The sequence below is a fragment of the Pteronotus mesoamericanus genome, unplaced genomic scaffold (genome assembly GCF_021234165.1).
Source record: "Pteronotus mesoamericanus isolate MK-2021 breed Mesoamerican mustached bat unplaced genomic scaffold, CSHL_Meso_final contig_74, whole genome shotgun sequence".
Lineage (NCBI taxonomy): Eukaryota > Metazoa > Chordata > Mammalia > Chiroptera > Mormoopidae > Pteronotus > Pteronotus mesoamericanus.
The window spans coordinates 5,422,351-5,446,862 of record NW_026555247.1 but is presented as its reverse complement, the minus strand read 5'-3'; the positions used below and the strand labels follow the sequence as shown (position 1 = coordinate 5,446,862).

Here is a 24,512-nt window from a genome sequence, read left to right as displayed (position 1 = left end):
GGAAGCAACCTAAATGCCCTTCAGTAGATGATTGGATCAAAAAAGTATGGTACATTTACACAGTGGAATACTACGCAGCAGAAAGAAAAAAAGAACTACTACACTTTGCGACAGCATGGATGGAACTCGAGAGCATTATGCTAAGGGAAATAAGCCAGGGGGCGAAAGACAAATACCATATGATCTCACCTATAAGCGGAACCTAATCAACAATACAAAGATGCAAGGAAAATAAGACCAGCAACACTGAAAGGAAAAGAAACCAACAGAGACAAGAGGGAAGGAGGGAGGGGTGGGTGGGGGAAAAGGAAGGGAAGGGGCAAGTCAAGGAACATATAACAAGGACTCATGGACAAAACCAAAGGGGAAGGATTGAGGGAGGGAGGGCGGTAGGGGGCAAGGGAAAGTCATAGGGGGAAGGCAGAGACAAATGTATTTGGAAAAAAAAAATAATAATAATAATTATTATTCAACCCCTTATGGAAAATTTGTTAACCCTTACACTATGAAAATGTAAATAACCTGTGTTCTTCTAACTTGAAACAGAATTCCCTTTCTACATATACTCGGACACTTGATTATAGGCATTATACCAGTCTTTGGTAAACAGAAACAATTACTTGTAGGAGGATGTTAAAGTAGAAAGCCTTGATCCTTTCTTTAGTTGACAAGATGGCTATAAAAATGAAAAAAGGCTAAAGCAAATGTAGGCTGGTAAGATTTGTCTATCATAAAATTTGTATATTAAGCAGATGTATTAAAAATTAATACGTACTTACTGAACTATTTTATAATAGGAGACACAGTGGTTTACTTCAGGCCCATTTAAATAGGTATAATTTGTTAAACTTGTTTAAATCCTCCACTGGCAAATGTAAAAAGCAAAGGAAAGAGCAGAATATTACTACTGAACAGCATATGAACTTGAAAAGAACAAGGAGGGTATATAAAAGTAAAATTTTAAAAAAATGCTTATTGATTTTAGAGAGAGAAAAAGGGAGGGAGAGAGAAAGAGAAACACTGATGTGAGACAGAAATATCTATTGGCTGCCTCCCCATACATGCTCCAACCAGGGATAAAAGCCCCAACGAGACAACGCTCGAACCAGCTGAGCCACCCAGCCAGAGCTAAAAGCAAATTTTAAAACACCTCTAGAACTTTAATTATCCTCATAAAGGAAAGATTTCTATACATTCACTTGATAAAGAGATTAAGAACAGTTAACAAGGCTAAAAATTTTAACCCCAAATTATTGCTGTGGGTAGATCAGTAGTAGGGAAATTATGCAAGAGAAGCAGCAATATTAAGGTAAAGACAAATGAAGATCAGCTCACTTTATATGTGAAAAAGGGCTAGACAAAATCTTTCAACATTCGTTTTTAGAAATAAATTTCTATTGTGTATGAGAAGAGATCATTTTGTGCTAAAACAAATGAAATCAAAATTCAACCTAGAGGAACACAGCATATTCAGTCTTCTCTAGGGCTCAGGAGCAAGGAGAAAAATAGGTGACATTCTAGTAGAGAGAAAGAAACGGAAGGTCCCAGAGGCCCGCCAACTTTTTTGTTCATGAGTTATCAAAAAATTATTTTGTTTCACTTTCTATTTTTATAATAATACTGAGGAAGTTTTTTATAGGCTACTTACTTTCACAAGCACACATGTGTCCACATGGCTGAAAAAGAACAGCTGCTTTCTTGTCTGAGCATACCACACATTCTTCAATCTACAAAAAAAGAAGTTACACAAGACAGCATGAACATCTACAGATAAAACCCTAAGTTTCTTTTATAACCGAATGTACTTGTTTCCTCTATAAGGAAACACTCTAGGCATGAGAAATTTAATACATACTTCTCTGTCATCTACTCTCTTGGTTATTCATGTTCCCTGCTTAATAGATTCTATCTCCACATTAGTCTCCCTACCCATCCTAGAGAAAAATATAGAAAAACTCTATTTCCTCTGAGGTCAGGAAGAGCAGCTTAGACTTCGATATTCTTTTTTTCAAGAATTATTTTTGAGAGAAAAATGAAAAGAACAAATGACTGGTATTAAGATAAGATTTCCAACATTAGTGAAAATCTAGCTAGATTAGCCAGACTGCTAAAACCCAAAGGGGATTTTTCTGTTTATCCACATCTAAGAAACTCTACCTAACATATACTTTTCCAAGATTTGATCAATTCTCCAACACTGGCTGGAGCCCAATGTTTTGGTCTATTATTTCTCCCTGACCTGTTAAGTCTTCCACAATCTATTCATAATTTCCCTCAATTTTTCCTCCTCTTCATCAGTTAATCTGAGTTTTGAGAGTGTAACTATTTTTTAACATTGGCTCTGGCCTCTCTTACCCCACCCACCACACTGCCCTTAGTTTCATATCCATCTTTCACCTATTCTTCTCCCATCTTAAACACATTCACATTTATCTATACATTGTGTCATTTAATATTACTGTCCAAAATGATGACTGCCACTCATCTAAAACTTCACCTAAACAACCAAGTACTGTACGTGTGCTCTCTCTCTAGGGACTTTCCCAACTTGGACCATTGTGTGCAGAGAATTTATATAGTAGTAATAGTGGTAAGCAGATGGTTGATCAAGGAATTTATATTCCTGGATTCAAATCCTAGCTCCAGTACTAACAAATTACCTAACATTGTTGAGTCACAGCTTCTTTTTAAAAAACCTGAATGCTAATGAACAATCCTTCTTCACAGAGTAGTGAAGAGTATACTAGAATGTAGGGAAAGAAATTAGGTGTCCCTTATTCAAGTGTATCCTTGAACAATTCTAAATATGAGACAGTGAGGTCATAATTAAACTAAAACATAGCAATATGGAAGAGTAGAAAGAGTTTTGAGAACTATTTAAGAAGATCTGTAATCAATAAAATGTGGAGAATGAATGGTGAAGAAAAAGTCTAGCGTACTTGCTAAGTTTCTGCCTTAACTAATTGATTCCAAACAGTTGAAAGAAATAAATTTCAGTCTTCTACATTATAGTTCATTGGACTAAGACCAGGGTGTTCTTTCCAACTCTAGGGTTACTCATCCAGGCTTTAGTTCTCCTCAAGATCAAATTACAATGGAAGAAATGGTTACCTTAGTATAGCAATCTAGCCCCCAAAATGCAAACATTAAGCAGCACACCACTAGAATTGCGGGGTGAGGAGCAGAAATAGGAAAATCCTGGTTTTGGCTGGCTAAGGGATCGATAGCCTGAGGTAAATACACGAGTTTTTCATAACTCCCAATAAAGGCTTTCCTCTCTCATAAGACCAGCTAAGGCTGAGGACCATGGCTAAGTTTCAAAGGTGAGTCAGTCAGCTACCTAGCTTATTGGCTAGTAAACTAAACAGAAAAGTAGGCACAATCAGGGTGAAAGAAGAAATGAAAATCCCAAATGAACACATGGACAAGTTTCAAGAGCAATGATGGCAGGGGGGTGATACTCTGACTGATCTAGCCATTTGTATGTAAGGAACACTTTCCTGTAAATATTTTAAGAACTGTAGTGCTAAGTACTGATAAATGATTAAAATGTGACAATGAAGAAAAGAGTAAATTAAATGTCATGTGTAATGTGTTTAGTTCAATGCCTAATATAAAATCTGTGTTCAATACATGAGAATTCTCTTCTCCCTCTATGTAATGGGCATGCTGGTTTTCTGAATGGTTCCTAATGCAATTGTCTATGTATCTGAATTGTTTATAAAGAGTTTAAAATACTCTAGCAATTTGACATAATAATAATATACTTACCCAATCCTCTATTACTGACCAAAAAAACCTTTATAAATATAACTTTTCCCCTCTTCTGGAATTTTTCCTCAGATTATAGTCCCAGGAATGGAACTACTATATTAAAGCATGTTTATTATAAAAGTTTGTGTATATACGGGGTCCAACACAAATAATGCCCCTTTTTTATTACAAAATTATAAACATATAATTCTGTAACATAACAGTTTCACACTCAAGCACACCATATGACATTTTAGGTAAAATGTTCAAATTCAGATTATAAATTATTACACCCATATTTACCCTACCAACCACACTCAAGCAGGCCTAACTTCTGGACCCTGTACATTGTCAGGATGGTTTCTCAAAAATGTGAAGCCATTTATTCAGCCTCCAGTAGTATTAACAGTGTCCATTTCCCACTTTCCTAGGTAGAAGTTTTTTTAAATTTATTAATTTGACAAGAATGCTAAATAATAATTCATAATTTTTAATTTTGTATTTCTTTAATTGCTGAAGAGACTAAACTTGTTTATTCTCCCTTCCTCCAAATACTCATTTTATAATTTATCTTCACTGAAGGTATGCATTATCCTTTAACCACTTGGGGTCACTCTTTCTTTATCTTCAAAGGTTCTATAACCACCTAGCAAATTTACCTGGTGGGTATGTTAGTTTTTGTACTTTTATACAGGTTTAAAAATTTCATAGTTTAAAAAAAAAATTGAAAGCTTACTAATTCTTGGAATTTAGAACTCTTTTAAAAACGAAATAATAGCATATTCCTTCCATTCAACCTCCCTGTTCTATCAATCCTCCTTTGCAGACATTGTTTTTCATTTTGTCTGTGTATCATAATACAAAAGAACAGAGACTTAAGAATCAGGAGAAGTGCATTAAGATCCAACTGTTCATGTACTTGTTGGAACTTCACTTTTTCAAATGCAAATACTAGAGTTGAACTAGAAGACAATCCATATCTGAGACTCTGCTTTTGACAACCTGGGACTCTGAACTCACTTTACATTTGTCGTAAAGCACCTACCACATCATACATGGCAAAGTAACTTTTAATCAAGTTTGCTAAGAGATTACAAATTTTTAGCAAGAAATTATTACATGCATCTATGTCTTGTCTACAAAACAAGTGCTCAATACAGATTTGTTGAAATAGGCCTTAATATAACAAAAAGTTTCCAGCACAACAGAATACACAAACCAATCTGAAAACAAGAGAATGGCTTAAGATTTTTATCCTTTCAGATTCTTTCCCAAACTGTTACTCCGTAAGCAGGTAACTACAGCAAATAATAAATACCAAGTAGAATAGTCCGCATTTATTTATTAAGCAAAGTTCTTAGATAATGCATATAAAATGCCAACACGGTGCCCAGCATATAATTAGAGCTATTAGTTTTTCCTCGTCACCTTTACTTACAAATTAAGCAGCTACACGCATATTTCAGTATTTTCTTTCCAAAATAACTTCCTTGTGCTTTTTCCTATGCCAATAATTTTACCAAAGATGTATGTATTTAGATCATAAAAAACATTCAGTCTTAGAAGGTTTCATATATGAAAATGTGAGAAGCACTGGTAAGATAACACCTGCTAAGTCACTGCTCGCTGATTCATTAGGAGAGTTAGTGGGGGCTCCTTTCTAATTAATAAAAGTTAATGAATAGCTTAGGAAGCATCAAGAGAAAAATGAAAATAATAAAAAAGCAAATGGGAAAAAAGTATAAACTTCATAACTGAAATTTAAAAAAATATATATCTTTTGATTTAAGCTACTCACCTTGAGAGAAATCACTTGTAAAAAATTTACATCTCACTTTATACATGCGCGCGCACACACAGGAAAAACTAAGAAAATTATTTAGTAAACCAAAATGAGTAAGACGGTACAGTTATGATAATGCACTATGTTACATGGGAAAAGATGAAACCAGTAACCCAGAAAAAAATAATGCTTCTCAAAAAGTAAAAGGAGTCAGAGAAGATGAAAAGTTCAGAATGAATAAGAATTTGGCCCTCTAATAGCAGAATGATCAAACTTTACTTGCCTCCTGGGAAACTAAACAAAATGAGTAGAATCACCTGTGAAGTTTTCTTGCCAAAAATATTTAAAAGCTGACTCTAATTAAGCCTTTACATCACCTTCCAGTTTACAGGAAATATAGAGGACAGAGAAACAAATTAGTGCCATGATACAACAATCAAATAAATACAGAATGTGTAACCTACAAAAAAAAATTGGCCAGTCTTTTACAAAGATAAATACAATACAAAATAGTCCATGCACTCAAAAAAGAGGCAATTTACAACTAATTCATAAGTAATAAAAAGGAATTAAATACAACTTTAGGTTATACGGGGCTTTGAAAGCAAAACAGATTATTTTTAACTACTGCAGTTTACATATAAAAAAAGTAATTCATAAATGGTCTCAATAAATATATAAATTATACATTCCTATATTTAGAACAAGAAGAAAAAAATTAAATAGACACACATCATATAATCTTATATTTCATTAATTGTCTCAAAGATCCTCATGAAATGATAAAATAGCTGTATTAAAAATATATTACCTTCGTTCTGGATTGAACTTGTTCTTTACAGATAAGGCATTTCTTGACTCGTGGAGAACATAAAGAACAGGTAGCAATGTGTCCACATGGGCCAAAAAGAGTATCTCTCTTCATATCTGAGCATACCATACACTCTTCTAAGGTTTCAGAATCATTACTAATCATAGAAGGACTTCGAGAACCCACCTGACCACTAACAAAAGAAAATAAGCTTATTAAATATTTATATTACAAATAAAGTAATTAAAGTGTTTTTTAAAACATCTAGCACATCATTAGTTTATATAAAAACAGCTATAGTTATGTCAAAAAAATTAAACTTTAACATCTATATATGAAATACTGCATATTATATTTTTTCTATTTATATACAGCTCTGCATCTTTACGTTCTGTAGGACTATTCAAATTACAAATTGAACAAGTCCTCACCCAATGAAAAAGAGTAAATCTACATATTTTAACAAAAAATCAAAAACACTAATTAAAAATTTTAACAAAAACACGGTTTCACTCAGAACTTTTTTACCTGTATAGAATCAGCTGAGAAAGTCATAGGACTAAAAAGAAAATCTTAACTAGAGTCCATGTTAGTTACCCTAACTACAGGCAGGACAAAATGAAGTTTCATCAGAGTCCACAACTGACGGGGCACTTTGGAAAACATGTCATTGCAGCTGCTGTTCTGACATTTATTTAAATGTATCCTTCGGGAGCTAAAATTCTATTATAGCAAGACAGAATGCATATATACAAGTATAGATACAAGACATAGAAATACATATATATGACCAACTACAGCTATAGGAAAGGGATGCCCTGTTTCTCCTACAATCTTCAGAAACTCCTGAAGATGTGCATGCACGTACACACACACACACACACAGTAGTTTCATCTTAGACCCCAGTATTAAAGTTATTACTGTAGTAAACTAACCTCATCTCTATATATCTTGTTCTCTACATATTTTAAATGCATTCTGACATTTTTGTAATAGAATTTTATGCTCCTTAAGGATACACTTAAAGAAATGTATATAACTCATTATTTTTCTCTATAGCACATCTCTATACATGGATTCCAAAGATACGTCTTTTCACCACTATACAAATTATAAGAGAGGCAAGAGAGCACAAAGGTCAAGGCACAACTACTGAAATGTTCAATAACAAGAAGTAGGTATGAAGGGTAATTATAGTTGTACAGCATCACCTGGATGAAAACTAATGAGATGTACCTTTTGTGTGTTTTTATAATTTCTTAATAATAAATTTAGTTGTATCAAATAATTAAAATCGCTGTCACATTTTACTTTTAGAAAAGGCACGTGTGAGATGAGAATTTTTAGAAAGAACTCCCAATCAGGAATTGGTTCATACACGTATTCACGTTTTCAATTTCTCATTGATACTTATCGAGTGCCTATCAGACACTGTGCAGGGTGCTTGGCTATTAAGAGTTTGTGTGAGATACACACTATTGGAGAGCAAGTTAAGTGTCTTTCTTTGGAAGAGTCTACTAAAGTTTTAAATACACATAACATTAATCACAGCGATTTCACTACTGAGACCTTTACTTATAAGTAAGTTCCTCTAACATACAGAAATACTGGAAAATCAGACTGGTTTAGAAAAGCCTCTTAGAATTTATTGTAAATAAAGCACTATATTTTATAATGTATAGAGTACAACATGAAATGAGACATGCTCTCTATAGGAAAATTTTTAAGAAAGAAAGGGACAACAAAAACATAGAGGAAGGACATGATGTATTAAAAAGAATTTACACTTGAAACCTACATAATTTTACTAACCAATGTCACCCCAATAAGTTTAATTTAAAAAATAAAAAGGAAAAAAGAGGAAGAGCAAAGACAAAGCCATTTTCAAGTATTCACATTCCCTTTTGAAACCATATACTTTAGGTATAGAATATTAAGTTTTATGATAATAAATAATACAAACCTGACTTTTTCTTTGTGACACTTTGCCAGTGCTTTGCAGAGACTTGGATCAGGACAGAGATCAAGTGGTGACTGACCCTTCTTATTTCGAATGCTAAGGTCAGCACCATTAGCAGCCAAGAAACAGGCGATAGATGCTGCACTCTTCTTCTCTGCCCCCTGGGTACCAAGCCCCATTATTAACTGTAATCAAATGAAAAAGAGTCATTATTTTCCCTTTAGGAATCTGTTGTCAATTATTACCACCAAATACACACTGGGGCAAAAGTAGGTTTAGAGTTGTATGTGAAACATAGAGTTTATTCTTGTATTACTTATTAATTATTGTATTATTTTCCACATGAACAACTGTAAACCTACTTTTGCCCCACCCTGTATATATACATATATAAGGTATATGGGTATATATATGTGTGTGGGGGGGGGTATATATACATATATGAATAGGTATGTGTGTATTATATATGAAAAATACATGTCTGGTAATAACTTACAAACTATATAGTTATTGTGGACATTTATAAATTGCAGTCCTAATATCCACTCCCCCTTCCTGTGTAGCCCTAATTTTGTCAGGTATGTAGGTTGAAGACTGGCATACTCTACTTTTACAAGTGGATCAGTGATGGCTCAAACCAGTCAGATATCAACCTGTGTGATTAGTTCAGGGATGACATATAACCTAAATCAGGCCAATTAAGGTCAATAAAACTCAGAAGAGGACTTCTCATCAAGATATTAAATAAACAGTACTTTCTTTTCTACTCAATTTGGTTCCTAAGCTGTTAGCAACCAACTTGAAACCATTAAGAAGAGGGATAAGTGAGAGAAAAGAGCCAATATCCAGGAGTTGAACCAAGACATGGAGAGAATGAGACAAATCAAGTTCTGATATGATCTGAACTACAGATTCAAACATCTTATCTGGAAAAGGTCATAATAATTGTTAACATTTATAGAGTGTCTACAATAAACCAAGAACTATTTCATGCACTTTCCATGAATTATTTAATTTAACCTTCATAACTTTACAAAGGTAGTTACTACCTTCCCCCTTTTAAATTGAGAAAAAATAATGCAACCAGTAGTTAGAGAATTCACCCATGGTGATATAAAAAGGCAGCAATTCTCAAACACTTTGGTCTCAAAACCTCTTTACATTCTTAAAAACAATTCTAAAATTCATATGGAAAGGTGAAGGACTTAGAATAGTCAAACAACTTTAAAGAAGAAGAAAGTTAGAGGACTTATACTACCTGACTTCAACATTTATTATAAAGCTACAGTAATCAAGATATTGGGTTGGCATCACATAGCTAAAGACATAGATCAATAGCTGAAGACATAGATCAACAGAATAGATTATCAGATCCACAAAGGCTTCACATATACGGTCAACTGATTTTGGATAAAGGTACAACAGATGATTCAGTACAAAAAGACAATCTTTTCCACAAATGTTGCTGGGATTACTGAACATCCATTAACAGAAAAAAAATGAACTTTGATCCATATCAATATTTATAACTATATCTATTTACCTATATCTATATATGTGTGTATTAAGTATGTATATATACACACACAACTTAAACAGGAGAAAACCTTAGCAACCTTGAGTGTGGCAGATTTCTCAGATGGAACATAAAAAGCCAAAACAATGAAAAAATAGTTATTCAAATTTAAGAGCTTCTGCTCTTAAAACACTGTTTAAAGAATGAAAAGATAAGCCACAGACTGGGAGATAACATGTGTATCATATCACATATCTGATAAAGAACTTGCATTCCGATTACATAACTCTCAAAACCCAATATTAAGAAAACAGCTCAACAAAATAATGAATAATGGTATGAACAAACATTCACCAAACAGAAGTAGGTGGCAAAAAAGCCCATGAAAAGATGTTCAGTATCACTGGTCACTAGGGAAATGCAAATTAAAGCACAACAAATACCACAATACATCTATCTGAAGGGCTAACGTTAAAAAAGAAGAACCAAGCAACTTCTGGAAAGAATGTGAAGCAATTTTGTTAGCACTGACTATGATTTAGTTCATAAATTAAATTTCTACATATGTAGCTCTCATAAAATATTTTATCAGATACAGGTTAAATCAGCCATAAACATTAAGAAATTGCAATAAGTGTTGTTCAATATCAGCAGTCAACAGGGAAATGACTTTCAGTGGTACTGAATAAAAGACTATCTTTACTCACTGTGTTCTTGGATGGTTCCCAGGCAGCATCAACCTTCCCCACATCTTGCATATCTTGCAGCTGACGTAGCTGAGACAAGGTGTGATGCCTCAGAGCTTCATGCAAAGGAGTATCCCCATCCTTATCCTGAATATCTAATTTGGCACCTGCTCGGACCAAAAGCTAAAAGAAAAAGACATCTCATTTTGCTAAACTATCCTCATTCACAAGAAATTATACCATATGTAAAATAACTGAGAGAGCCTACTTACCTGAAGGGCTGCCACTAAAGCTAATAATTCTTAAGTATTTGCTTGCTACTACTCTACAGCCCTGTGGCTCCCTACAAATAGTGATGACTTCTGGTTATTCAAATATATTGAATTAAAGAAAAGAGAAAGAAATGAGAATCAATATGTTTATTTCATCTACTCTAAGATCAAGGTAACTGAGGGAAATTTAAGACTTTTTTCCTATTAATTTCAAATATGTGAGGTAGAATATTTTAAGTACTTCCAAAAGGACCCACTCATAATGTTCAAAATTATTCTATTATTTAAACAAACAAGAAGTTATATTTTATTCCATTCTCTTTGTTCAATTTTCTCCAAGCATATGTTCATAAGGGAAGTTCAAATATCATTGATAAATCAAGAATTCTTAGCAAGAGGAATTTTAAATAACAATAAATGTGAAGTTTGCTAAACTACAACATAAAATGCAGAGCTGATATATTTCAATAGCTATTTTAAGGAGTAAATATAACTTTGTTTAAGATATTGCTTATGGTGGTGTTTTTTGGTTGGGTTTTTTTCTTTAATTCTCACCCAAAGACATGTCTTCATTGCTTTTTAGAGAGAGAAAGGAAAGGACAGAGAGAAACACTGATGTGAGAAACATCAACTGGTTACTTCCCACATGTGCCCCAACCAGGGATCGAACCCACAATGAAGGTATGTGCCCTGACCAGGAATCAAACCTGTAACATTCTGGTATATGGGACAGTGCTGCAACCAACCAAGCCACACCAGCCAGGGCAAGACTTTGCTTACAGTGCTTTAACAGTTTCTTTAATCCTTTCTACAAATGCTACCAGAGTTTTAGAAAAGCACCACACATAGAACCAATCTCAAGTATATAGTCTTAACTATTTTGGCAAATAGTTATTTGTTTATCTGGTTTTACTTTGTTCCAAAAGGTTACATAAAATGTCATTCCAGGGCAGCGTTTCTCAAATTTGAATGTGTATCAAAATCACCTGGAAGACTTGTTAAATCACAGACTGCTGCTAGTTCCCACCCCTGGAAGTTCTGATTTGGTTGGTCTGAGGTGGGGACCAAGAATTTACTTTTCTATTAAGGTCATAAGGCATGCTATGCTGATGCTGCTGGTTCAGCCTCCAAATTTTAAGAGTCACTGCTCTGTCAAAAAATTTAAACAGATAATCTTTCAAATATTTTGTCTGGAATCACCAGATTAGTAAAATTTATATATATCAGCTTCTTTGAAACCTGTGCAACAAATGTCCAGCCAAAGCTTTTAATTACAGTTCAGTTTCAATTATCTAAATTAAGAGGTAATGTATTTTTTTTTTTTAATCTTCACCCAAAGACATGCTTATTGATTTTAGAGAGAGGGGAAGGGAGGAAGAGGGGGGAAAAACATTGATGTGAGAGAGAAACATCAATCAGGTTGCTTTTTGGACATGTTCTTACCAGGGACAAAACCCACAACCTAAGCATGTGCCCTGTCCAGGAATTGAACCCATGACCTTTCAGTTTACAGGACAATACTCCAACTAACTGAGCCACATCAGCCAGGGCCAAGAGGGAATGCACTTTTTAAAAACTAATTTATATGTTATTTTGAAGTTCTCTGCTTTAATATTCTGGGAATTCACAAACCTGGCAACAAAAATATAAAAACTTTGAGTATCAGAGCTTTAAGATATTCCCTACTATAAATTAATCTTATACAAAAGAGCCTAAAATCATAACTTTAACATATAACTATGCCTTTTGAGAAATCTAACAATATGTTTAATTTTCAAAACATTCTAGAAATCTGGTTAATACCATTCTAAACTAAGATTCACATTAGTAAACACTTTACCCTAACAATCTGGGTGTGTTGTCGTTCCACAGCAAGATGCAGGGCCGTTTGTTGGTTCACATTCTGGATATCCAGGTTTGCATTACCCTGAAAAAAAAAACAAAGTTTACAAAGTTAAATTTTGACAACAGTGAAAAAATACTAAAACTGTAACTCTTTAGAAGTAAGTAACATTGGATTCTGTTAACCACTTTCCACTCCTCTAGCTCCTGGGACATTGTTCTCATATAGTAACAGTTGCGGGTAATACAGGAAAAATTAAAAGGACAGCAAACTTCCTTAACTAAAAACAGCAAGTCTGAAATATGAACACAGCTCCTTTTAGATCTCCATTACAAAGCAATGGAGATAATCAATACCTTTTAGCTATAAATATTTCCTGAAAATTTTTATTAATGAGTCTTCATATTGGATTTAGATATACTTTAATGCCCTAACAAAGTCACTTTCTATTGCTGCATAATTGAGCTCTTCCACTTTCAGTGAAAAGGAACTTTGTTTGAGAGTGAGAAGGCAACACTTAATTAGTATACAAAAATACTTATAAAGGAAGAGCAGAATGTCCCACCAGAGTCCTGGGATAGCTAAAGGGACTGAGAAGCAAAAGCAATGAACTTGGTATCAAGAACTTAGGTTCATGTGCTGTCACTTACAAGCTTTGTGAAATTTAAGTAAGTATTGTACCACTTTATATCTATTTTCAGGTTAATGTGAAGAGTTTAAAAAGTAACATACAAAACTGCTTAACACAATGTCTAGCGTATTTTTTAGAAAAAGGAAATTAAGAAAAGGGGTACAGGTTCAAAGGATATGTCTTAGAACCATTCATAATCTCTAAATACAATTCTGATACCCAAATGTGCCCTTTCTTGGAGCACCAGATAGAGCTGAAACTCCATTAATGCTCTGACATCTTCTGGGAGTAGGAATTTGTTTTTTTTATTGTTTATGTTTCTTTGAGTGAGATTATGAGGTACCTAATCTCAACCTACTTTCTTATCATGTCTGTTCTCATATAAATGCAGAAAGTGAGGCACTTCCTTTTCAAGTTTCCTGAGCTTTTCCATCATTTAGATTTTCCAAAGTAATATGCATTATATGAATGTACCATAATTTGTTTATCCATGCACCAGCTAATGAACATTTGGCTCGCTTCCAATTTGGGATTATTATAAATAAAGTTGTTATTTAGTATAACAAGTATGTGTGTGGGTACACATCTCTTGGGTACATACCCAGAGTGGTACCCAAGGTTGTATAGTGGGTTGTATAGTGAATATACGTTTAACTTTATAAAAAACTGCCAAATTGTTTTTCGCAATGGCTGCTTTGGAAAAACACCAGCAATGTTTGTGTATTCTAATTGTGCCACATCCTAATGAACACTTGGTTTTTCTGGCCTTTTAAATTTAATAATTGTATTTGATGATTAGTAATATCTCAATGTGACTATATTATTTCTGTAATTTTAGCAATATCACAGGGTATATGGTCAATATACAAAAAATAATTCTATTTTACACACTAATAATATACAATTATACATTGAAATTTTTAAACAATTTACAGTAGCGTCAAAACTTAAAGATAGGTCTAATATGTGCAAGAGCAATCAAACTCCCAAGACTTTTTAATAAAAACAATCTGATTCTAAAATATATATATGGACAATCAAAAGACCTAGAATATTAAAACAATTCTGAGGAAAAAAAATTTTCCCGAACACATTGACTTTTATTCATTCATGTTAAGACTGAAATGATACCTGTTGCATTTAAATGCTCATTAATGTAAATGGCTGAACAAATCCATTTCAATGGATACTCAATATCCCAAATAGTTAAAAGTTACTTCAACACAGCCTCATGACAACTCCCACACCAAAACAGTACTTTATTTTGTAAATTTAAACTCATAATTATTCCCATGTTATGGTTTTTTAGTTGTCAAGTGTACAAGGTAAAGAAAAAATTTAATTTGATGGGGGTTGCTTCTGGAAAACAAAGTTGGAAGACTGTATCTGATTTCAAATCTTACTATAAAGCAACAATAACCAAGACAGTGCAGTATTGGCTTAAGGGCTGTCATTTAGATTAGAATGAAAAAGAATATATCATAATTAATAATACTTCTAACAGAATGCATTTTAATAATAAAAGCTTACAGTGTCAGAGGAAAGGTAGTTTTACTTTTGAACTATTTCTTTATCCAAACTTGTGTAGTTTATGGAGGGTATATCTTATGATCTGGGGCTTAATTACACATGAAATACTATCTTCTAAATTTTTCTGCTGTTTCATCCTTTTAACTGTAAATTCCTTGAAGTCAGGGATCACAGATAATTCTTTGATAATTTCTGTGCTTCTATATGGCATATACTTGACTGAAGCATTTTAAAAATTTGCTGAATATACTAAAACATTATAAATACTGCAATGAAGAGGCTCCAGAAAAATTCAGTCATAAAAACTTATTTCTGAGATGAATGAAATGACTAAAGTGAGTGTGTGCTACTATCCAGCAACAGGTTCCAGGGGTCCAGCAGTAATCATGAACTGAATCCCCAGATCCTGACTGCAGCCTGATGGGAACTGGCCACGCCAGCTTATATATCAATATGATGGTTCTCGGTCCTGTGGCTTACTGATTCGTCCACTACAGTGGCAGCAAGTCTGGGAAATCCCTTTCAGCTGATGCTCATTTCATTGGATCAATCCAGGAAGACTGTGCAGAGGGAATACTGGGAACTGAGAGGTACAAACACACATATACACCCCCCTCCCTCCATTTAACAATGAATGTTAGACAAAGAGTGAAAGTTCACTATTTCTGAATTTGCATCATCATGGGATTTTACTGTAACATGCTAATATGTAGCTGATGAATTAATTAATTAATGGACGGCAATGGTCTAAAATTGTGAAAAATTTCCTACCTGATGTACCAATAATTCAGCCACTTCCACATGATTATTAAGGGCAGCCAGATGCAAGGCAGTATAACCATCATCTTTCTTCTCATCCACAATCCATGGTCTTGGTAATTTAGACAGCAAAACACGCATCGCACTGAAAGTCAAATTTATGTTATTTATATATTTACATAATTTGATATTCAATTATGTTTTTGGAGATAAATATTTTTAAAAACTTTTGAAGCCAAATATAATGCTTTCTAAAGAAAATTATGCACAGAGACAAACAAAAATTCAATTTTTCTAAGTCTCAAGTGTACACTTTTTGATAATTTAAGAGGTAAACAAACTGTCACTGTTTGGAGAATAGAATCAAAATAGAATGGGAGGAATCATACTACATAATATGAAACTATACTATAAGGCCATAGTAGTCAAAACAGCATGATATTGGCATAAAAACAGACACATAGCTCAATGGAACAGAATAGACAGCCCAGAAATAAACCCACACCTTTACAGTCAATTAATATTTGACAGAGGAAGCAAGCACACACAATGGGCTACAGAGAGTTTATTCAATAAATGGTGTTGGGAAAATTGGATGGGTGTGTGCAGAAAAATAAAACTAGACCACCTTCTTACACTACACATAAGAATACATTCAAATTGAATCAAAGACTTAAACTGAGACCCTAAACCATAAGAATCCCAGAAGAAAACATAGGCAGCAAAATCTCAGACACTGCTAGTCGCAATATTTTATCAAATATATCTCCCCAGGCAGGGGAAACAAAAGAAAAAAATAAACAAATGGGACTTCACCAAACTAAAAAGTTTTTGCACAGCGAAGGAACACATCAACAAAAAATTTTTTAAACTCACAGGATGGGAGAACATATAGGCAGATACATCTAATAAGGGATTGATATCCAAAATTTATAAAGAACTTACAAAACTCCATGCCAAAAAAAAAAGCAACCCCATTAAAAAATGGGCAAAGGGCCTGAATAGACACATCTCCAAAAAGGACATACAGATGGCCAACAGACATATAAAAAGATGGTCAACATCACTAATCATCAGAGAAATACAAATTAAAACCACAATGAGGTATCACTTCACACCTGTCAGAATGGCGATCATCAATAAATCAACAAACAACAAGGGCTGTCAAGGATGTGGAAGAAGGGGAACTCTTTTGCACTGTTGGTGGGAATGCAGACTGGTGCACCCACTGTGAAAAGCAGTATGGAGATAACTCCAAAAATTAAAAATGGGTCTGCCTTATGACCTAGTGATCCCACTGCTGGGAATATATCCAAAGGAACCAAAAACACTAATTCGAAAGAACATAAGCACCCCTATGCTCACTGCAACATTATTTACAATTGCCAAGATACGGAAGCAGCCCAAGTGTCAATCAATAGATGAGTACATAAAACAACTATGGGACATTTACACAATGGAATACTACTCGGCTATAAAAAAGAAAATATTCTTCTTTGCAACAGTATAGATGAACCTGGAGAACATTATGCTAAGTGAAACAAGCCAGTCAGAGAAAGACAAATACCACATGATTTCACTCATATATGAAATCTAATGAACGAACTGAACAAACAAGCAAAACAGAGACAAACTCCTAGATAGCAGAATGACAGGTGGCCACCTGGGAGGGAGGTTAAGAGGTGGAGGGATTAAGCAAAAAGGAAAAAGGACTCATGGACATGGACAATAGTGTGGTGACTATTGGGGGATGAGGAGTATAAGGGAACTAAATAGTAATAGGAAAAAAATAAAATAAAAAACAAGTAAATAATACAACAGGAGTACTACAAAAAGAAAACATTAAAGATAAAAAATATCAAAGAGTTACGAAATATAAACTTATAAGTCTCAATATAAATATAGACATATTTCTATATAAACATATATAGAAATATATAAACATAGTCTCACATGAGACTATGTTTATTGTAAGGATAAAAATTTGATTTGTGGAATCTCTTAGGTTCAATTTGAATAGTATATATTAATGAAAGTTAATAAAGAACAACCAAATAACAGAAATACTAATGTAAAAAAACAGTAATAACTGAGATATTATATGTAGCTGGCAGATTATCATAAACTCTACATAGTTAAAAATCTATATCATTTCGTAGTACTCAATCCACTGATGTCAACACACACAGAATGGATCATTACAATCTAATATTTAAAATTTAAGAATCAGTTAACAAAGTATTTCCAAAATAAAAAGACAAAGTTATCTTAAAGGGCAACAAAAATTAAACCATAAAAAAGCAGGAAAACTAATTATGAAGAAATGATACTTCTTAAAGAAAAAGCTAGCCAGTTCCCAAAAAAGTAAAATTAAAAGCAACTTTTCTTAACAGAAATGTTTTATTGAGAGAGAGGTTTTATCCTCACCCGAGGACATGCTTATTGATTTTAGAGAGAGGGGAAGAGAGGGAGAGAAAAGTGGATGACAGAGAGAAACACTGATCTGCTGCCTCTCACAAGTGCAACCGTAAGAAACCAAACCCACAACCTAGGCATATGTGCTGACCAGAACCGAACCCATGATCTTTCGGTTTACAAAACACTGCAACCAATGGAGCCACACCAGCGAGGGCAACAAATATGTTTTATGTGGAAAAATTATAATATAATTTGGGAAAGAATCTCCCTTAACATATTTACCCACTAATTTTTTTAAAGACTGTAATCTAAGGTAAGTGCCCCACATAAAAAAGGCAGTAAACACAGGAAACAAAAGCTTTTAAAATTGTTCCAATAGAGTATAAAAGGTAATAAAATAATAGTAAGATACATATTACTTAAGGTGATAATATAAGAATTTGAAATATAGAAATGTTATAAACATATAGACCAACAGTCTGAAAATACAGAGTTAGAATATGTATAAATGAAACTGTGAGTCTCTAATGAAAAGACTAAAGCCTAACAGGACCCAGAACATGTTTCCTCAATGGCAGTGGCCTATGAATCTCACATAGCAAGTCCATGAAGTCTGAGAACAGGCTTTGGAGGATACAAAAACCTTGAAAACTATACTCAAATATGAAAGTTTATAGCTTTTATCAGATTTTCAAACAGGTTTATGATAGAAAATATACTGAGAATCACAGCTTAAAGATATCCTTCAGTGGTTGATATTGAAGTTATAATCATTGTTTAGGCATGACAGACTTCTTTGGAAATCTGTGGGAAGCTGTGGACTCTCATCCCAGAGAAATATTCATAAAAATATTAACCTACTTTTGAGTCCAAAAATCCCTAAATTGCATTCATGGACCTTACAAAAGCTAAGGTTTCCTGCTTTAGTTCACTTTCAGTAATTATAAGGATTCTAATCCTTCTCATTCAGTGAATCAAAACAAAATACTAGGTATTCTATAGACTTTGATCCCGATCTTTTTTTAAATCCTCACATGAGACTATGTTTATTGATGAGAAAGAAAGTGAGAGACATTAGTTGCCTCCCGTACACACCCAGACCAGGCATTGAACCCACTACCTAGGCATGTGCCCTGATCCAGAATCGAACCCACAGCCTTTTTGGTGTACAGGACAATGCTCCAACCAACTGAGCCACTTGGCCAGGGCTGTCCCAGATTTTTAATGGGGAACTTGTACAATATCCTACTTCTGAATGCTTGGATTTGACATAATCATGATGCTAATGACATACATTATCTATTATTCTACACATTTGGCCATATAATTAACAAAATTTATAGGAGTTTTATGATTCTTGGAAAGTTTTAAAGATGCAAGTATTAAATCATGTGAAACGTTTTATTAAAAATAAAATGTAATTTTTTAAAATAATGCAAACACATCATTAATTTAAAGAAAAATGGTGATATAAATTAAGAAATTGCAAAATAAGTTGTAAGTTATTTGGTAGGGGGATAGAGATAAAAAGGAATAAAGCAGAAGACAGTTCTTCATTATAAGCTTTGTGGTAGTATTTGATTTTAAGTTAAAACACTAACATAATACTCAGGCTTACTGTATTAAAATCTCTTAATTTGCAACTTTACCCTTGTAGGTAAGATACATACATGTTATAAGTTTTAAATTATAAGTATGGTTCACATTAATTTCATCAAGTTCTTTACTAGTCACATTATTAAACCTTCTCTATATTCCTGAGAAGCTGGTTCTTATGGAACCATGTTTCCCCACTATCTCCCGTTCCAGTTTCAGAAGTACATTCCCATATTATATCACCAATAACTCAAGAGCAACTCCTCCTCTGCATATAAGGTGTCTGCTGAGATGGAGCAAACCATCACTTACTACTTCTTCTGGTCCTGCGTTTCCTAAGGGAAAAAGCTAGTGAAAGCTGCAGTCCCTCAGGAAAAAAAGCCAATGGGTCAGATAGTTTTGAGGCTTTTAAACAAAAATATATTTGTATTCTTGTAAGTCTCCTGCCTCTCTGGTCTCTCATTAACTTCACTGTCTTTTTACTTTTAACTCTCTTTATACAGTATGTGCAATTAAACTGTCAAAACAGGAAACAGGAGCAATTCCAGGCTACTGTTGGAAGTGACAAAAATAATCCTAGTCCCTTCTAGATCACATTCTATAAGTAAATTAAATTTAATGTTAAAACGAAAAATTCACATTTTTAGAAAGCAAGATTTTATTGTAGAATAAATCTATTAATTAATCCCATTTACACACATGTTGTAAATTATACTATAGAACAACCATATGAAAATATCTGTGTTCCTCTCACAATCCTGTGATTAAGAAATATATCATAAAAATAAAAATTAAAAGAGATTTGGCATTAGGTAATCTAAATGCATCATTTTAAATTGATTAAATAAATTATTATAATATTAGCAAGGTATTTTAAAGAAAAATGAAAAGTTCGATTTCCCATAGAAGCAGCATTATATTGGCAAATGAGTGAATACATCAGATCAAAGTTAATTAAGTAAATAAAACATACAGATAACAAACTAGAGAAAAAGAGATCTGTAGAAGAGCCAGAAGTCTAATTGGAATAGCAATACATTTTTTAACAGTAGAAAAGATTAAAATTATGTCTTTTTCTAAAAAAAAAAAAAATGATGATTGGTTTAAAAGAGTGAAGAAATGGTTTCTATGAAGCCTGGAGGAAAAAAATGAGAAAAAGAATTTGTCAGTGTACTGTCAGAATTATCCAACAGAAAAAGTTCCCGGACACGCAACCCCAGTATTCTAAGTTGCCCTCCAGTAGAAACAGTAGAATGCTATCAGTTTTTAGTACGCCATCATATCGAAGTTATCACAGGTTGATGATACTGTCCATTAAGATCATCCAACCAATTGTTTGGCTCACCAATCAATTTCCAATTTTAATTTAGCTTTTCACAGATTTACTTTTTCCCTAGCAGGGGGCAGGGAAAAAAAGCTACTGATTAGCTGTTATGAACCCTACCATCCACTTAACAAGAATATTTCTTTCTGTAAATTAGTGTTGGCATGTTGACTTATACATCAATGTCTTGCAAGTTAATTAGTATTTTTCTGCTGAAGCCTAATTACACTGGACCTTTAAAGCCTTGGTCCTTCCTTAGCCCTCTGAAGCCCCAACTATACACTCTCATCCATAATCTGTTTCATACCTCTCACTGCAACAAATGATCATGATTCACATCTAATATCAAAACTTCCATCGACACCTCTATAAAATATCATAAGGTTGCTGTAAGAATTAAACAAGATAATGTAAGTAAAATGTTTAGTACTCTTCAATGTAATGGTTATGACAAGTTTAAGATTATAAACCTGTACCTCACATAGTAGAACAAATCCCCCCTTTTTCCTCTTCCCAATGTTCCTCCTATATTCCTGATTTTAGTTACTTTTATTAACATTTAACCAGCCACCCAAGTCACAAACCAGGAATCATTCTAGGCCTTTTCCTCCCTTCTTACTACTACATTCAATTTATCCTGTTTATTTTCCCTTCTAAAACTAAAACAATTCTTCCCTACGGGACCAAGTATACTTTAGACAGGCTTAGTGAAAGCCTTTTCCTCTAGAGATTTATAACAGCCCCCTTCCAAAATCTATGCTTTGTAACATCCCCACACAAATCTGGACATTTCACAATTGTCACAAATTCAAAATTATCAGCATTTAAGTTTTTAAAAGCTTCCTTTTAAATAACTAAATCTTTTTAAGACTGGTCTCAATAAAAATTATCTAAAATACAGTTTCTCGCCTTAGTACAGTTTTAAAAGAACATGAAACTAAACTTAGTATTTTGTTGATAACTCACAGAAAAATCAACTCCCAATTAACTGGTGTAAGTTGAGGAGTAACACCGCAAATATCCCCAAATCAAAATTAATGCAAAAGTCAATTGTCGACTACCTAGGAGTGGGAAGATTAATTTTTGTGGTTGCTGTTTTTAAATAAACTTTTTATTTTAGAACCATATTAGATTTACAGAAAATTGTAGAGATAATACAGAGAGTTCCTCACCCCTACTGTTAACATTTTACATTAGTATGATACATTTGTTGTAATTAATAAACTGACCATGAGTGTAATTAATTAAAGTCCATTTAATGTACTTGTTCTGCTCCAGGATGCCACAGTACTGTCATGTCTCCTTAGGCTCCACTTGGCTGTGACAGTTTCTTAGACCTTCCTTGTTTTTGATGACTTTGACAGTTAAGGAGTACTAATCAGATATTTTGCAGAAATGTCCTTCAGAATTTATCTGATGTCTTTCGCATTATTACTCTGGGGTTATAAGTTTTGGGAAGGAAGGTCACAAATGTAAACTGTCATCTCATCACATCAAGGATGCATGTAATCAACATGACTTATCATTGTTGATGTTCACCTTGACAACCCAGCTGAGACAGTGTTTGTCAGTCTTCTCCACTGTAAAGTTACCCTTTCCCCCTCTTTCTATACTATATACACACACTCTCTCTCTCTCTCTCTCTCTCTCTCTCTCTCTCATTGGAAAGAAGTCACTATGTGCAGCCTACACTTAAGGAGTGGAAAGTTATGCTCAATTTCCTTCAGGATGGAGTTTCAACATAAATTAAGTTGGAATTATTCTACAACAGAGATTTGGGATATATTAATTTTAATAAAAGCCTATAACTCATCTTAATTAGAAAGCTACTAATTAATATTAATTCCTGACGTTTCTCCTACCTACCCCGCAAAAACCAAACAAAAAAAAAATAATAACCATTAAAGGCTTCAAGAAAAAAGCCAATCTTTGAGCCCAGCCTGAAAGATGAGCTAAGGAAAAGTTAAAAAGTTCCTAGTACCCACACCCTCACATTAAGGGCAGCTATGAGTGGCTTGTCTGTTTTGTCCATAGGGTAACAATCACAGGAATCCACACTAACCACGAAGATCAAGTTGCAGGCTGTTCTCTGCAGCTTCTTAGTTATTAAGAGGAGACTGGTGTTACGCTGCAGGCACTGAGGCCCATAGAACTGCCAGGATGAGAGTGGTACCGGTTCAATAAATCAATAATTTTATTAAGCCAATAGACTCTCAGCTGTGGAGCATAGTATATGAGATATTGAGATATTTTCCCTACTGCTCAACTCTTTATTTCTCAATCTGGTTGTTTCCCAAGAGGTTAAGGACATGGATGGTTTAAAGATAAGATCTTACTACCAGTTAAGCAGGCATTTGTGAACAGTGCCAAAGAAGCATTAAGTTCCAGAACAACTAATAGTGGAGCCTAGCATAATCCCTGGCACATGGTAATACTCAAACGTTTGCTGAATGATGAACAAATGAGTTCTAAGAAGCAGAGGGGACAAGCAGCTGTCTGCCGTGGTATGTGATAGTCAAATGGCTCTGGGTCCATTTTTAGGGCCTGCCATTCTTTGCAATCTATCTTCAGAAATAGGCAACATTTTTCCAAACAAACTTTAGTAGTTCAACTGTAAAGGCCTTACATATTAGTATTACTTAATATCAAAGACATTAGAATGGTACTATAGCACATATAAGGTGTTCAATAAATGCTTGCTAAGTTAATGAAGAATCCGACAAAAACAGTTAAAGCATGTTAGTCCAGAATCCACAAAGGAACTTATTAACAAAGTTGATCAATCCTAAGAAGAAATCGTGTTGGTCATGCTAAAAACAGGTAAGCATGTAACAATCTGAACACGTTTTTTGTTCAATACATACTCCTCTCTAAATGGATGCAGACAAGTCTAGGAGAATATAAACCAAAATGCTATCAATAGTAATCACTTTAATAAATGAGTATGGATGATTTTTGTTAAATAAATAGATGAAAGAACTACAGGGAATAAGGCATTACTTAAATGTGGGAGGGTTTTTTTTTTCCTTTTATTAATTGTAAAGAGAGGGGAAGGAAGGGAAGAAGAGAGGGAAACACTGATGGGTTACTCGACACACCCTGACCAGGGACCTCACCTGCAAACCCAGGCAAGTGCCCAACCAGAAAACAAACCAGCAACCTTTGATTTGCAGGATGGCACGCAACCAGCTCAGCCTCACCAGCCAGGGTTACTTACATGTTTTTTTTTAATTGTTTTTGCTGTGTTTTTTTCCCTCACAAACTCTTTTTTGACAGATACTATAATTAAAAGGTTCATTAATTTAGCTTAAATTTATTAACTAGGAAGTTATTAGTATAGTAGAATTTAGTTTAAAATGAGAGATAGATACGCAATGACAATACAGACTGCAGAAAAGTTGTAAGGTGAGTAACCTGATCATTCTTAAATAAAAGACAACTAAAATTATCTCATAAAAGACCAGTGAATCCTATTTCTCCTTCTTTGCTATAAAGCAGGGAACTTTGTTTTACTTATCTTTATATCCATTTTGTATACCTAATATAAGTAGCTCAAAGTTTTGTTGAATGGAATGAATAACCAGTCAAATAAACCATCATCTTTCTGAAAACACTGAGGGAAGAATTAT

The 24,512-nt window shown here is 33.8% G+C and overlaps 1 protein-coding gene across 1 annotated transcript in view; it reads right to left on the bottom strand.

The window, feature by feature from the left end:
* MIB1 (MIB E3 ubiquitin protein ligase 1) overlaps window positions 1–24,512 on the bottom strand; it is a 135,534-nt gene that overhangs the window by 20,993 nt on the left and 90,029 nt on the right. Inside the window, exons 13-18 of the mRNA XM_054583439.1 lie at window positions 15,558–15,690; window positions 12,623–12,709; window positions 10,532–10,693; window positions 8,312–8,493; window positions 6,348–6,540; window positions 1,649–1,727 (exon numbers count right to left, since the gene is read on the bottom strand). Coding sequence (XP_054439414.1) covers window positions 1,649–1,727; window positions 6,348–6,540; window positions 8,312–8,493; window positions 10,532–10,693; window positions 12,623–12,709; window positions 15,558–15,690 — 836 coding nt within the window. The remainder of the gene's footprint in view (window positions 1–1,648; window positions 1,728–6,347; window positions 6,541–8,311; window positions 8,494–10,531; window positions 10,694–12,622; window positions 12,710–15,557; window positions 15,691–24,512) is intronic.